Here is a 10,298-nt window from a genome sequence, read left to right on the forward strand (position 1 = left end):
CCAAGAGGGACCAGCCTGACCCCCAGCCAGACTAGACTCTCAGGGCAAGTCCTGCCGCCCTAGGACCTGCCCCCACGTCGGTGATGGGGTCACCTGGGACTTGAAGGCTGTCAGGGGGGTCAACGGGGGAGGGGGTGTCTCGATCTGGAAGCTGAGGGAGGAATGTCCCAGGTACAGCCCCATCCTGTCCCATCCCGAGTCACCACTCACTCAGCACCCAGTACCGGAACCCCTGTAAGGGGAAAGCTAAGATCACTGGACATCCAGAGGTTAAATTCTCGGGGCACTGGGTCTGTCTTCCCTAAAAGGGGGGTTCAGCCTCAGGATGGGCATTGCTGGTGCTGCCGTGGGATCCCAGAAGGATCCGTGGGGGGGGGGGGGTTGAACTCGTGCCCGAGACGCACCTCCCCGCAGATCTGCAGCCAGCAGGGACACCCCACAACTGGGAGTGACCGTCCACGGACAAACATGCGGTCATGGGTGGCCTCTGAGCAGCTTTATCAAGTCACGCCCAGAATCCAATCCAAGAAGTCAGTTTCGAGGTGCATGCCCACTCGGCTCATGGCGACACTCGAAGCTGTACTGGCCACATTGACTCCATCCCTAAGGGGAAGCCCTACACTGTCCCTGAGCCGGGACACGGGCCTGGCAGGCGTGGTGAGCGCTGTCACAGCGGGGAGGAAGGCAGGGACCGTGATGCGGTCCAGGACAGGCCCAGGACATGTCAGTGCTGAAGGATGGTGTCCTGGCCAGGGTGGGGTAGTCGTGACTCCCCTACACGCACCATGTGGGGCCCAGGGCACCCTGTCCAGTCCTCGCTCAGGCCCGCCTGGTGCCCACTGTGGCGGGGGCGGCGGCTCTGGCGCGCTGTCGGTCGTACCTCACGGAGACGGGGAGGAAGAGCAGGAGGGTGGCGCCCTGCACGGCCGCCAGGAGGAAGAAGTAGTAGTTCAGGTGGCAGCCGTTGATGTTGCCTGGAGGAGGGCAGGCGTGTGGGTGCCAGGGCAGGGCCCTAAGCTCCTCGCACCCGCCCCCATGTGCCTGCCTGTGCCCTCAGGAAGGCCCCTCAGCCCAGAGGCGGTTTCCAGCCACGCCGAATCCCAGCCCTCTCCCAGGGCTCCTGCGGGCACTGCAGGGGGACAGAGTTCGGGCGCCTTACCGAAGTCCTTGTGGTTGCTCATCCAGCCGATGGCCTTGAGTGACACAAGCTGGAGCAGGCCGGAGCCCAGGAAGGAGCCAACACCAGAGAAGAAGAAGAAGAGGCCCATGATGGCGCTCTGCATGGACCTGGGTGCTGCCGAGTAGGCAAATTCTAGGCCTGAGGAGCAGGGAGTGCAGTGAGGAGGGTGGGGACCCCCAGAAGGGAGGGAGGGCCCTGCCCCGCCCACGGGGACACCCAGACTCACTGGAGATGCTGGCGAAGATCTCACTGAGGCCGATGAGCACGTACTGGGGCAGCTGCCACCACAGGGCCAGGTCGGCAGCGGTGTAGTTCACCCCGCCGATGGTCTGGTTCACGCTGTGCTCGTGCACCAGCACCAGCCGCTTGCTCTCCAGGATCCCTGGGGCACCACACGCCAGTTCGTCAGCACGTGAGGGTGCCCACAAGGTCCTGGGCCTACCCGCCAAAGCACAACACACAGAAGGGGCAGCTCCAAGGGACCCCAAAACCAGTAGGCGCTTCTCTTCAGTTCCACTGCGGCAACTTCCCCAAACTGGCGCTCGAGGCAAATTCTTTCTCTTTTTTGGGAGGGCAGGGGGTTGACCCAAGGGGCTCAGGGATCACTCCTGGCAGGTGCGGGGCAACATATAGGTGCCCGGATGGAGCCAGGGTCAGACACGTGGAAAGCTAGTGCCCTGCCCACTGTGCTGTCCACTGTCCTGCCGCCACGACCCTTGGCCCTCACCCATCCAGAGCTTGTTAACCTACCACCGCCCACCCACCTCAGCTGCCCTCTTGCGCCGTAGTGCCCAGATGTCTCCTGGGAAGGGATCTTCAGGCTCAACTCAGTACAGGAGTGTCACAGAGCATCGTGGGCTCAAGCCACAGGCTACTCTAAACCCCCAGGGGGCCTAAGGCCAGAATTTCTACAAACACCTCGATCAGGAGCCAGAGCGATAGCACAGTGACAGGGCATTTGCCTTGCATGCAGAGGCCCCAGGACAACCTGGGTTGGATCCCCGGCATCCCATCTGTCCCCTGAGCCTGCCAGGAGCAATTTCTGAGAATAGAGCCAGGAGGAACCCCTGAGCACTGACGGGTGTGGCCCAAGGGCCAAAAACAAACCCACCTTGGTCCAGAGCTGCCCAGGTCTGTCTCCTCCCGGGGCAGAGCAAGCCTGGAGCTGTGCGTGAGGGAAGGGTAACAGCTGCTCACCAGCGGCAAAGGCAGAGCACATCATGAAGAACATGCCCAGGGCGATTCTCTTCAGAGAAGATGGGAGGAGGCCGTGTCTGCGCAGGAGGGGGTCCACCAGCTTGTCCTTCAGAGGGATCAGGAGGAGGATGAGCACGGCGTCAAACATTGTCAGCCAGGCTGCTGGGAACTGAGGCAGGAGAGGCACACGAGTCACTGTAGGCCCAGGACCACAGGCTGCAGGGCGTCAGTGCGGGGAACGGATTCCTGCAAAACCTAACCCTGACACATTTTCACGACAGAAAGAGCCAGGTCGAGACACTGCCTGGGACAGAAGGGCTGGGCACAGGACCCAGTAAGATGCCTGCCGGACACCTGGCCAGCCTGGACTCAATTGCCAGTCAACATCTGGTCACCTAAGCCCATCAGGTGTGACCCCAAGCCCCAAAGGAACAAGACATTAAGACAAAGATTCTCTTCGTTCGTTGTTGTGTCATACCTGGGGGTGCTCAGAGCTGACTCCTAGGTCTACATCAGGACGCACTCCTGGTGGGGCACTGGGGATCGAACCCAGATTAGCCACGTGCAAAGCCAGTGCCCTCCCGAAGTGCTATGGCCTTGCAGCTGTCCTCACACTGTGGGTGGGGTCACACCGAGTGCCCTGTGACTATACTCAACACCCCTCCAAAATGACCCGGTCAACGCATGGAGCCAGTCAGAGCCCTGCACACTGTGGGATGGACACACAGATACACAGCTCAAGCCCTCACCGTGTGCGGGTTGGTGGTGACGTTGGAGATCTGGGGGATCCGCAGGTGGAGACTCTGCAGCGTGTATGTGCTCTGCATCTGCGGGGGAGGCCAGCATGTCAGATGGGCACCACGGCCACCCGTGCCGCCCTGCCCCGTCCCACGGGCCCCTCACCTGGAAATAGACGGTCCAGTAAGGGATCAGAGCCAAGAACACAGGTATAGTCTTGACCAGGCCCCTCAAGTCGTCCACCCTCTCCTCGGGGAGTGGCCCCCCATGGGACATCTTACAGGAGTCAAACAGACTTTGTTTAGAGGGCTGCTGGAACACTCCAACGCCTTCACTTGGGGAAATAAAATGAAGGAATTAGTTCTCTTCCCACCCCCCGAGATGGGAATTCTTAAATTTGGTTTGGAAGTCACGCACCAGCCAGCTCGATAGGATCCACTAGAACTAACGCTTCGCCAAAGGCAAGTGCCAGGGCTCAGGCAGGGAGTGCGAGCCCCTTGGCTTGGCCCACGCAGCCACTCTACGCCCAGCTAAGTGGAACCACGGACCACAATGTGTGTGCGTGTGTTGTGTGTGCACGCAGACCTCCAGAGCCTGGTGGTTCTCACCATGGGGCCTGCAGACATGCAGCCAGCCTGGCCAGAATGGGGGGCCCTGCAGTACTCGGCAACTGGGATTCTGCACGAGGCTATTTCTCAACCATCTGTCCCCAGCATCAGAAAGAATGAAGTGATGGGAACTCAAGCTGCTGTGAGCTGTGAGAAAGGCTCTGCTCTGGCGTCTATGCATAGGGTGAGTAGAACAGGTGGCCCCTTCCACCATCCAGGAGCCCGGCCAGGTTCCTACCCCTGCAGCTTCCCTAGCGAACACACTCTGGGTCTGGTTTTCCAAAGACCCAATCCCAGAGCGGATCCAAGAACAAAGAGGAATGCAGCTGCACACTCTCTGAGGCCAGAGGAAGGGAGGTCACCCCCACCAACCTTGCTTTCCAGCTCCGAGGAACTCAGCTCTAGCTCTTGAACTAACTCAGGAGCCCATCTGCAACCCGAGGGGGAAATCACCATGGTGGTCTGTCCTGCGCTGCACTAAATCATTGAGCCCGGCCCCTAGCAGGAGGTGTTTTTAGGGCCACCCCGGTAGTGCTCAGGGATCACTTTGTGGGGCTCGGGCCCTTATGTGGTGCTGGGGACTGCACTGGGGTCTACCACGTGCAAGGCAAGTGCCTCAAATCTCGCCCCATCTAAGTCAAATCTTACTTTGAACTTTCGGAGGTCAAACAAAATGCTGAAGAGTGACCTCACATGTCAACAGCCAAATGTCAAAAGTTCTCTGGTGCGACCAGGGAGATGCCCATGGCTAGAACAGAGTCTGCATGCAGGAGCCCATGAGGGCTGTCCTGGGGGCAAAGGCCCGAGGGACTCCGAGATAGAGGTCGAGGCTGAGGGCAGGCAGGTGGGCACTAGGCTGAGCCTTCAGGTCTGGAGGCCCCAAGGACATGGGACCCTCAAGGGCTGATCGTTCAAGGAGGGGCTGTCCAGGGAGCATGGGGGAGGGGGACTCTCCCCTCTCCGTCCTGCTTGAGTGTGAGACTAGGGGATCTAAAGGTCAGTCCTGGAGGACCTGGGACGAGCCACTCAGGAAGGACAAAGCAGGCATCATCCAGCCTTTCTTGGCCCAAATAGGTTCTGGACCTTCTCTGGGCCCTCTGCTAGCCTCTCAGCAAGGACAAATTCAGCCCCAGGGCCACTTTCTGGCCTGAATTCTGAAAGGTTCTTTCTGACTCGGCATTTCCCCAGGATGACATCATCGGTTAAATGTCCAGCGGGAGGCTAGAGGCTGGAAGGACCAAGCCCGGCTCCAGGGTACAGCTCACCCCACTCAGCACCCCCACTGCCACCTGCCACCTGCCCACCACACCTGCGCTCTGTGCTGGGCCTTGGGGGACAGCAGGCATGCTTGAGAATTCTGAACATGTCGGAGAATGCGCTGCCATCGGGCGGCCGGCTGATGAAGCAGCGCTGGCTGCCCAGGAAGACCAGGAAGGCCAGGCCGATGCAGACGGTGGGGATGATGTAGCCAGTCAGAAAGCTCACATTCTGCTGAATGTAGGCAACACCGCCCAGGGAGAAGATGGCGCCCAGGTTAATGCTCCAGTAAAACCAGTTGAAAAACCTTCGCGTGGCCTCCGGACCCAGGTCTTTCACCTGAAGCAGGAAGGGAAACAGAGGTCAAAGCGGCACCTGGCTGAGCCTCTTATTTTCTTATCCCTGTCCCGCCAGCAATAGAGATACGAGTCCCTGGAATTCAGCACCCTTGAGCGCCACGAGTAGTGCTCAGGCCTGGTGACCAAGCAAGGCCCATCGGCCGGTTCTAAAATTCTCAGAAGCCTCAGAACGTGGCAAAGAAATTCGCGTGTTTCATCCTTGGACAGCATGTCACGAAAGGCTGGAGACACTGTTTTGCAGCAGGGGGAAAAAGGGGGGGTGGGGGTGGTGATGTGTGTGCCAACATGGCCCTCTCCACCTGAGTCCTGCTGCGCGCCACCTCAAACGAGTGTCCAGATCTCAGAGGGATGACAGAAAATATCGGAGGAATGAAAGAACGGGGGGGGGGGGGGGGGGGGGGGCGGGGGGGGGGGGGGGGGGGGGGGGGGGGGGGGGGGGTGGGGGGGGGGGGGGGGTGGGGGTGGGGGGGGGGGGAGGGGGGTGGGGGGGGATGATGGTCGTATACAAATTAGCCAGGCTGCCAGGCCCAGGCCCTCAGACTGAACATCGGGGTCCCGTCCCTCTCAAGAACACTGGAGCCCAGGTCAGCTCCTCTCACTGGGCCTCCCTCAACTGGACTCAAAATTCGTTCTGACAGGCCAGGACAAAGAGTGAAATTCATCAGGTAGGGCTTGCTTCAGAGTGAAGCACCGCCCCACCCTATACACCCCAAAGCCAAACCTCCAAGGACAAGCAGGCAGGCAGGCGCAAGAGTCACCCAGAAGCCAGGGCTGCCCCACTGAGTTCCATGAGCGGCCAATCACATGCTCTGCTGACAGGAAACGGCCCGCCCTGCTCAAGGCATCTTGGGGACGGGGTTGCTGCTGGCCAAACAGCTGCCCCTGAAAAGCTCTTCAGCAAGTGGACAGCCACTGTCCTCCCTCCCTGTGCCGGCCCATCTGTCACTCAAGCTTCCTGGGTCACCAACTCATCCCCGTGTGCACGTGCTGCAGGGCAATGGGGACCAGATGGAGATGGGTATGGCCGGGAGCAGAGTCTGCACAGGGGAAGCAGGGAGAGAAGCAGGGCTAGGACACATCCCCCTGCCTTCCAGTCAGCCCCACACAGAGCAGCAAAGCACCTCAGGTCCCAACAGTTTCCCTGAGAATAAGCCAGAAGGAGCTATGGGCTTCAGATCGACTGCCCTTCCTCAGCAGAGACACTCAGACACTAATAGAGGGGTCCCCCTTCCCAAATACTCACTTCACTGTGATACAGCCTAGAGCCCCAGGGCCCGAGGGGCTAGCCAGTGGCCACCAGGGCCACAATAACTCACACAAGCCAGCAATGGGCCTAGACACCCAGGCACACGGGGTTTTGAGGTTTTGCTTTCAACAAGCGTCCCTGGAGATACTGAGTCAGCAACTGGTCCCCCACACCCCATCCATCCTCAGCACCTGCTCCATGCTTCCCCTAAATCGGCTGCATGCACACGCATGGATACGCACGCACACACACACGACTCAGGACTCAGACCGCAGCCCAGATGAGATACACGCATGCAGCCTGCAAACAGTCCACACCATGTGGAACCTGAGACTCCCTCAGACCACAGAACAGCTGTGTATCCCTCTCTTCACCGGGAAAACTAGGCTCACTGAAGGCGGACCTTCACCTGACCACAATATGTCACCACTCCACAATCCACTGTATGTAAAAAAGTTAAGGTGTCGGGCAGGGGGGCTGGAGTGGATAGCACAGAGGGGAGATTTGTCTGTGATTAATCCCTGGCATCCATATGGTCCAGAGCCTGCCAGAATTTCTGAGCACAGAGCCAGAAGTAATCCGAGTACCATCGAGTGTGGCCCAAAACCAAAATAATAAAATTCAACATTTAACAAAATAAAAGGTGTCAGGCAGGTGAGAGCCCAGAGGCGTACAGGCTCCAAAGAACACTGATTGAGGGCACAGGACAGCAGCTTTGATTTCTGCAGCTGACAGTGAGAAGCAGCAGTTTCCGGGAGCAGCCCGGGGGCCTCTTTCATCCTGGTTTTCAGAGCAGAGAGCTCTGGCCAGCACCTTCTGAGCAATCCCATACGCTCTGGACAGCCTCTTTCCAGGAGTCAGGGTGCCTAGGTGCAGACCTTGGTAGGGTCCCATGCTGAGAGACTCCTGTGTGACAGGGACCTTCATGATGCAGATCTGCATGGCCCTGACAAACAGCAGCCCATACCCAGTGGGACAGAGGACAGACCTGTCAACCCTGGAGGCTCGTAGCAGAAACAGCCTCTGTCGGGCCTCCTCAGCCTCCAGCTCAAGACTTGAACAGGGCCAACATGTGATAATAAGGGTGGGCAAGTAGTGACTTCCACAGCAGTGGCGCCAGAGTGCCAAATTCGGTCAAGAGGCCCAGGGAACTGTCAGGCCCAGGATAAAATGACTGCAAACAGCAAACAGACTCCTTGGTGGTTCTGAGACTTGCGACTTGTACACGTCCTTCATTAGAACCTTGGAGACAGTTCTTTGTAAAAAAACAAATTTACTAAAGAGGCCCGGGGATCCCTTGGCCCTTACACCCTGCGAAGGGTGTGAGTTGGGGCACATGATCGAAGCAATCCAACTTCCATTCCAAATGAACAGCCCTCTCTCTCTCTCTCTCTCTTTCTCTCTGGCACCTTCACGCCGCACAAGCGAGCCTCAGCGCCCACTTGTACAGTCAGGGTGGTCTCAAGCTCTGCAGAATTGAGGGGGAAACCCTCATTTCTGCAGCTGTGGAGTGCAGGAAAGTGAGGTGGGGCGCCCAGAAAGCTCAGTCCCGGGGCCCAGTTCCACTTCCTTCGAAACTGGTGGCTGCCGCAGAAAATGGGAAATGGCGCAGATTGGGGAGGACAGTAGGGCAGGTTCGGTGGCTCTCTCTGTAGAGAGAGAGTGAGCGAGGAGACAGAGACATGAATTCCATCCCCAACTTCCTTTTAAGGAGAAAAAAAACATTTGGAGTATTCTACTGAGAGACAGATAGAGACAAAGAGAGAGGAAAGAGAAAGAGGCAGAGAAAGGGAGAGAGTCAGACAGAGACAAAGAGGAGAGACAGAGAATGGAGAGAGACAGAGAAGAGAGGAGAGACGGGGACAGAGGCAGAGAGAGACAGAGAGGAGATAGAGACTGAGACAGAGAAACAGAGAGAAGAAAGACAGACAGAGAGACAGAAACAGAGATGGAAAGACAGAGAGGAGAGGCAGAGACAGACAGGGACAAAGAGAGACAGAGACAGAGAGAGACAGAGAGAAACTGAGGCAGAGACAGAGAGACAGACAGAGAGAAGAAAGGCACAGAGAGACAGAGACAGAGGAGAGACAGAGAGAAGAGGCAGAGACAGAAAGGGACAGAGACAGAGGAGAGAAACTGAGACAGAGTCAGAGAGACAGACAGAGGAGAGACGGAGAGACAGAGAGGAGAGGCAGAGACAGAACGGGAAAGAGAGAAGACAGAGAGAGATAAAGGAGAGAAACAGACACAGAGAGACAGAGGAGAGAGATGAGAGAGACAGAGAGGAGAGGCAGAGAGGGACAGACACAGAGAGAAGAGACAGAGAGACAGAGACAGAGAGGCAGAGACAGAGAGGAGAGGCAGAGAGGGACAGACAGAGAGAAGAGACAGAGAGACAGAGACAGAGAGACAGAGACAGAGAGGAGAGGCAGAGAGGGACAGACACAGAGAGAAGAGACAGAGAGACAGAGCAGAGAGGAGAGGCAGAGAGGGACAGACACAGAGAGAAGAGACAGAGAGACAGAGACAGAGAGGAGAGGCAGAGAGGGACAGACACAGAGAGAAGAGACAGAGAGACAGAGAGACAGAGACAGACAGACACAGAGAGAAGAGACAGAGACAGAGAGGAGAGGCAGAGAGGGACAGACACCGAGAGGAGAGAGACAGGCGCAGAGAGATAGAGACAGAGGCGAGAGGGGCGCGACAGGGCCGCACCTGGTCGGCGCCGAAGGCCGTGATGTTGGTCTTGACGGTGCCGACGCCCAGGCCGAGGAGCGCCAGGCTGGCGAAGACGGCGGGCGCGCAGTGGCGGGCCGGGGGCCCGGGGGTCGGGCCGGGGTCCGGGTCGGGCCCGCAGAGCGCGGCGCGGGGCTGGGGCGCGGCGAGCAGCGGGAAGGCCAGCAGGCCGAGCAGGTGCAGCGCCAGGCCGAGCAGCACGGCGCGCGCCCGGCCGAGCCCCGCGTCGGCGCACCAGCCGCCGAAGGGCGACGCCAGGAAGGCCAGGCCCAGGAAGAGCAGCTGCGCCTGGCTGGCCTGCGCGCCCTCCCAGCCCAGCGGCGCGCCGTTCAGGAACAGCACCAGCCCGCCCGTCACGCCGTAGAAGGCCGCGCGCTCCAGCAGCTCCGTCAGCAGCACCGCCAGGCACGCGCCGCGCCCGCCCCGCCAGCCCCCGCGCCCGCCCGCCGCGCCCCCAGCAGCGGGGCCCGCTCGCCCGCGCCCGCCGCCGCCGCCGCCGCCATCCGCGCCCGGCCACTGCCACTGCCCCGACCCCGGCTCGCGCCCCGACCCCGCGCTCTCGCGAGACCTCGTCCCCCGCGCCCATTGGCGCGCGCGCGCCGCGGCGGGGACGCGCTTCCGGGCACGCCCCGGAAGCGAGCGGCGGTTGGCTGCCTTCTGGGCCTCCGCAGGTTGCTCCGCCCCGATCCACACTACCTGGGGATGTTTTGGTTTTTTCTGTTTTTTTTTTTCCCCCCGCTCTCCGCCCCCCTCCCTCCCGGAAGGCGGCGCCCGTGTGCGCCTGCGCGCTCCGGGTTCTCGCTCCAGCCAGCATCACCACCACCTGCCCTGTAGCTAGCTAGCTAGCTCCCTGGCTAGGCTCCTGGTTGGTTTTGCACCTTTTCTTTTGTGCAAAGGCACACTTTTTCTTTCATTTACGGAAAAATAGAAAAAGTCACCAGGCATGCCATTATTTACAAAATGTTTAAAAAATACTT

At 59.4% G+C, this 10,298-nt stretch overlaps 1 protein-coding gene across 1 annotated transcript; it reads right to left on the reverse strand.

Moving 5' to 3' along the window:
- Nucleotides 1-707: 707 nt before the first annotated feature.
- SLC15A4 (solute carrier family 15 member 4) lies at nt 708-9,824 on the reverse strand. Its single transcript, XM_049768239.1, is given in 9 exon segments — nt 708-974; nt 1,160-1,318; nt 1,407-1,562; nt 2,378-2,546; nt 3,127-3,204; nt 3,281-3,449; nt 5,033-5,319; nt 9,301-9,753; nt 9,756-9,824. Coding segments are annotated over 9 exon segments (1,695 nt in total). The 3' UTR covers nt 708-819.
- Nucleotides 9,825-10,298: the final 474 nt, after the last annotated feature.

The sequence above is a fragment of the Suncus etruscus genome, chromosome 2, assembly GCF_024139225.1.
Source record: "Suncus etruscus isolate mSunEtr1 chromosome 2, mSunEtr1.pri.cur, whole genome shotgun sequence".
Classification (NCBI taxonomy): Eukaryota; Metazoa; Chordata; class Mammalia; order Eulipotyphla; family Soricidae; genus Suncus; species Suncus etruscus.